Source organism: Dasypus novemcinctus, chromosome 5, assembly GCF_030445035.2.
Source record: "Dasypus novemcinctus isolate mDasNov1 chromosome 5, mDasNov1.1.hap2, whole genome shotgun sequence".
In the NCBI taxonomy this organism is placed as follows: domain Eukaryota; kingdom Metazoa; phylum Chordata; class Mammalia; order Cingulata; family Dasypodidae; genus Dasypus; species Dasypus novemcinctus.
In genome coordinates this window covers 82,637,068-82,643,067 of record NC_080677.1, presented here as the reverse complement: position 1 = coordinate 82,643,067, position 6,000 = coordinate 82,637,068, and the positions used below count along the sequence as shown (strand labels likewise).

The 6,000-nt window shown below is 35.2% G+C and overlaps 1 protein-coding gene across 1 annotated transcript in view; it reads right to left on the bottom strand.

The window, feature by feature from the left end:
- Positions 1–266: 266 nt before the first annotated feature.
- Positions 267–6,000, bottom strand: part of LOC101437845 (tRNA-dihydrouridine(20a/20b) synthase [NAD(P)+]-like) — a 137,803-nt gene continuing 132,069 nt past the window's right edge. The window contains exon 16 of the mRNA XM_071215517.1: positions 267–1,393. Coding sequence (XP_071071618.1) covers positions 1,358–1,393 — 36 coding nt within the window. The 3' untranslated portion in view covers positions 267–1,357. The remainder of the gene's footprint in view (positions 1,394–6,000) is intronic.

Genomic DNA, 6,000 nt, shown 5'->3' with positions numbered 1-6,000 from the left:
ATTTCTTCAATTCCCTTCTATTTCTGTACTCCTTTTCCTTGTTATTTATGGTATTGTCAGCCCATATGGTCTAACTCCCATTTCTTACTCCTGTTAAATGTCTCCTACATCTCTGTTTTCTAGCACTAACTCCTGACTTTTCTCTGAAATAAAATTCATATGTACTTGCTCATTTCATCTACTGTGCAATGAAAAATATTAAATATGCATGAAGTGGGCGCTAAAATTATAATAAACAACAGAGGATGAAACAAAGACCAGAAGAGTAGAAACTCCAGTAGTTTTATTTTTCATTTTCTTTTATATTTAGGTCTTTATTGCAAGGAAGATGATTTTCCTATCTAAACACTGAAACAACCTAAATTATATTAATATTAAAATCATTATCATATTCTAAAGGAAACTAAATGAATATTTGAATGGAAGAATATTTAATATTTAATTTAATATTTAGCTTTCAGAATATAGAAAACATCTCAGAGAAATTGTGTCACACCAATACAGGTAAATTTGAGGTAATATTTATATAATTAATAGTAACTCTCACAGCCATGAAAACACTGTTCTTTGGCTATGTTACTCATTACTATTTTATGTAAAGAATTCCACATTGTTGACAAAGTAAATTCAGTTCAGTGCTTTGGGAGTTAAGTAGATATCAACCCTATTACCAGACGAACTTGAAAAGTTAGAATGCTTACTAATTATATGCTAACACACATGGCAACTAAAAACAGGTGCCGAAGCACAGCAACAAAAATATAATTATCAATATAGAAGACTTAAAAGAGTAAACCATAGTACCAACAGGCTTAAAAAAAGCAAAAACCAAGGTCATTGTTTTCATTGTTTGTTCTGACACTTCCCTAAAAACTACAATGGCTAATTCTAATCATTTTTTCTTATTTAATGTCCCTGTGAACAAATTTGCTGACAGTCTATACTATTTTCAAATACATCATCAGATTAAGTAGATTATTATTATTAATTAAAACTTAAAGCTTTCAAGGTTATTAATGGTTTCATGCAACTTAAAACTCTAATTTTGGAAGTAAATGTCTAATAAAATTTTCTTTTTATTGGTAAACAGCCATTATACATCAGTGTTAGTATCAATATGTAAATAGTGTTTAACATGCTTATATATTTTTTAGAGCTGGCATACAGACTTAACAATATATCTGAAATATCAAACATTGTGATAATGTCATTACAATACAGCCTGTGTGTTGCATTAAAAAAATTATTGGCCAGTCATAGTGCATTTTTCTTAACTGAATTTTAAATTTCCTAGAGGCTAACATGATAACAAATTTATCATCTTGACACAGTGTAGCACAATCTTCTCTCACAACGTTCACAGGCCTTTCTTATTGCCTTTTTCTAAATGACCCTGTAAGAAAAAACACAATTTAGGTAGTTAAAGAGTTTTAAAAAGACTCATAGATAAGACAAGGACTTTTTCTTTTTAAAAACATAGTCTCTTTTGTGCATTTGTATTAATTTTGAGAACGATCAAATGAGAAAGTCTCAAATTAAAAAATACAAGAATTACGGTTTTTGCTTGAAAAAAGTTACATTCTTGAAAAGTTCATTTTTTTCCTGCCTATGAGTATCTTGCTTTGGCTTCATGAGGGACACTAGGGAAATAAAATTTCTAAAATTCCTCTATGACAAACTCAGTTAGGAATTTTGGTAAGTAAAGAATGAAGGGAAGTGCTCACCCTGTTTAAGACGGCAAAGTGAGATACCTCTGGGCTCTGTCCCCACATAGAAGCTTTGAACCATCAGCAAGACCTGGCTGACACATCTCAAAGCTCCAGAGAACAATTAAAGGACTGCAGTAACAGAGTGAGCACTGAATCAAGAAAAGGCTATTTAAAAGCAGTAGGATCTCGTGGCACCCTGGCTGCTGACCCTTCTCCCCAACCGCCCCTATCATCTTGGCTTTAGCTGGCCTGTGCCCAGTATGGGTCCCTAGTCCCAGTTCTTAGGGGAGCAGACTGACCCTTGTGTACATATTAGGAGCTTGTATGTCTGGCCCAATCTGTCTGGTGGTGGCTGGAGGGTCTCACTGTCTCAGAACTTGCCCTGCATGTAAAAACATCTCACCAAGCTCTACTACAGATTGCTGTGTGAGAGTAGGCAAGTTGTGCTGGTTGGGGCAAGGGATTGCTGGCTTTGGACATAAAATGTAGTACTTGGGACCATGAGAAAACTGTTTCCTGGGGAAGAGGCGACATTTGTATTCATGTAAACAGGGAATTCCCTAGGGTTATGCACATGTGCATGCCCAAGACAAGACACATATGGAGAAAGGATTGGGGAAAAGGATCTGCGAAATTCCTATGCTTTGGCCTGGAGCTATTCTCCAAATTCATTATCTGGATAAGACCTGCCAATCTGCAAAGACTGGGAAGGTGTTTTTATCCTTTTTTTTTTGTTAGTTTCTGGCAATCAAGAAAAGCTGTCATAATACTAGCTGAATACAATTTTAAGGAACAGATGTCTCAGAGTCTAAATTACTGCAATAACACATTAAAATATCAAAATGTCCAGATTTCAATGAAAGTTTACAAAACATACAGAGAAAGAAGAAGTGATGGCCCAGGCAAAAAGAAGATTAAAGAATTGGAAATCATCAATGATAGGGACAGACATGGGAGGTAGAAGACAAAGACTCTAAAAAAACGGTCCTTCATATGCTCAAAGAGCTAAAGAAAAACATGGATAAAGAACTAAAGGAAATCAGGAAAATGATAAACACAAAGAGAATACCAACAGAGAGATAGAAATTATGAAAAAGAACCAAACAGAGCTGAAGACCACAGTAACAGAAATAAAAACTCCCTGGAGGGGTTCAATAAGAGACTGGAGCTGGGAGAAGAAATAATCAGTGAACCTGAAGATAAGGCAATTGAAATCATTTAGTATGAGCGGCAGAAAGAAGAATGAGGAAAAATGAACAAAGCCTGAAGCAACAGGGGGCCATAAAGCATATCAACTTATATATAGGGGGAATCCCAGAAGAAGAAAGAGAGAAAGGGGCAGAGAGAATATTGAAAGAAATAGTAGCTGAAAACTTCCCAATTTAACCAAAGACATTAATATACACATTCGAGATGCTCAATAAACTCCAAAAAGGATAAACCCAAACAGACCCATATCATGTCATATTATCATCAAACTGTTAAATACCAAAGATAAAGAATGAATTCTGAAAGATTTAAGAGAGAAGCAACATGTCACATACATGTAAACCTTTCTAAGATTAAGTGCCAATTTCCCTTTGGAAAAACCATGGACATAAGAAAAGGCAGTTTAAAGCGCTGAAAGCAAAACACTGCCAATGAAGAATTCTATACCTGGCAAAACTGTCTTTCAAAAATAAGGGAGAGGTTAAGACATTCCCAGAAAAACAAAAGTTGAGGGAGTCTGTCACCACTAAACTGGTCCTAAAAAAGATGCTAAAGAGAGTTTTGCAGGTTGAAAAGAAAGGAATATAGGCAATAGGTTGAAGCCATAAAAGAAAGAAAGAATTCAGGTGAGTGTAATGACAAGGTTAAGTATAAATGCAAGTACCACTGAATTTTTCGTTTGAAACTCCACTTTTTACTTCCTACAGGATCTAAAAGGCAAATTATAAAATGTAATGAGAAATCAGTGTTTTGGACTCATAATGTATAAATATGTAACTGGTGACAAGAACTCTATATATATATATAAAGGTAGGGGGATGAAGAGGTATAGGAACAAAGTTTGTGTATTATTATTGAAGGTAAGTTGATAGCAGAGCAAACAAAATCCATATAGATTAAGGATGTTAAAATTTAGCCTCATAGTACATATAAAGAAAATATCAGAAAGTATGCAAGCTCATAAAGATAGAAATTGGAGTGCAGGTTGCCAGGGGCACAGGTTGCCAGGGGCAGGGGAAATGGGGGGTTAATACATAATAGGTATATGGTTATGGTTTGGGGAGATGGTAAGTTGTAGTAATGGAAGGTGGTAAGGGTACAACAATATGGTGATTATGATTAATCCCACTGATGGTATGCATGAAAGTGGTTGAAATGGGAAGTTATGCTTGTTAAAATCTGTGCATCTGGGTAACTAGGGGTAGGGGTATATGTTGGAGTTCTCTGTATGGAGTTTGTATTATTTTGTAACTGTTCTGTAAGTTAGAAATTATTTCAACATAAAAAGTAAAAAAAAAAAAAAAAGAAGAGAAGCAAAAAACACAGATGAGTTGGCTTTTTCCCCCTTCAGATATTTACCAATAGAACTGGCTTCTTAAATTATACTCTTTGCTAATCATATTATAATGATAACTAAAATATATAATCTGAGTATATAGAAAAACGGAATAAAAAGTAACCTTAAGAGATCATTTGAATTAAGAAGGCAAATGTCTACAGCAAGAAAAAAATCTTCTAAAATGGAGTTGCAGAATGTTATTGCTTGTACACAGGAAGTTCATCAACCTTTTGTCAGAATGGCAAATAATGCTTTCAGAGCAACTTTAATAATAACTTTAACCAAATAAGAAGATGGAATTGGAGGAGGTATTTTGAGTGATAAAGTATCGCTTTTACATATTTATATATTACCTTACCACTTTAGATATAAGTCAAACCTGTTATTATAGGCAAATCCCTCAAGTGAGGGGTGATCTCCAAAATGAAATTTAAAACTGGCAGGTGCTGATGGGTTTTTGTACTGCCAATAACCCTAGCTAGTTTTACTTTTTCTTTTTTAGAAGAGAGCCAGGGCAAACAAGGAAAGGCAAACACTACATATTTTGAAGGAACTGTTTCTAATATTTATTTAGTGCTTATAACAGAGAGGCAACCAAATGGGGAAATCCAAATGGGTTTAAAGATGTAAAGTAGGATTTGTTCATAGTAAAGAAAACAGTTTCTTCCTCTGTTTTCTCCATATTTTTATAATCCTTTATTTCATGAATACTCTATATAAAGTAATTAATTTCCCAAAGAATCTTAGGAAATAATTCAATTACTATATTAGGATTGACAATAGAAGTAAAAATCATGAATGACAATTTGATACAGCCTTAAAAGGCTGTATCATGGTAGATGATCTACAGTAGGGTTCAGAAGGTGAACATCAAAGTGTTGAGTTACTTTTTAAGAAAATGGTTCTCATTTAATACCACCTAAAACTCATAATTGAATCTGAGAATTGCAGAACTTTATATGGCTTCTCAAAGTGGACAAAGGGAATGGGTAGATGGATGGGAAATAAATGTGAACCATCAAGATATAACTAATAACATTTTATGACTGTATAGAAATTTTCCTGTTTAAAAATTTTTAAGTGCTTTCTGGCACAGGATCTTGTTTAATGCTCACAGGAACTGCAAAGGAAGGTATTATAATCATCATTAAACTAATGAAGAAGCCAAAGTACACGATGCTGTAGCAATTTGATATGGTCATGGATTCCAAAAATAGATATTGGATTATATTTGTGATCTGGTCTGTACTTGGGTATGATTGAGTTATGATTGGGGCTTTGATTAGGCCATGTCATTAGGGCATTGAGCCCGCTCCTTGGTGGGTGGGAACTCACAGATAAAAGGCATGGCAAAGGACAGAGTAGAGGGGTTCTTAATGTTGGAGTTTTGATGTTGGAGTTTGATGCTGAAGTCTTAAGCTGGAGCCCCAGGAAGTCAGCACATAGAGGAAAGAGAAGCCCCAGGAAGAGAGGACCTGAGCCAAAAGAAGAACACAGGAATAGAGATGGTTCCTTAGACATAGCATAAACCCCGAAAAGAGAGACAGAGCCATTCACCTGACAGTCTACAACTGATCATGTGGAGAGAAGCAAAGTCTAGAGAGCCTCATAGTCTACAGCTGACCTTGTGGAGAGGAGCTGAGTCCAGAGGAACCCAGGAAGCCTGAACCCTCGCAGATACTGGCAGCCATCTTGCTCCAACACATGGAAATAAACTTTGGTGAGGGAAGTAACCCTATGCTT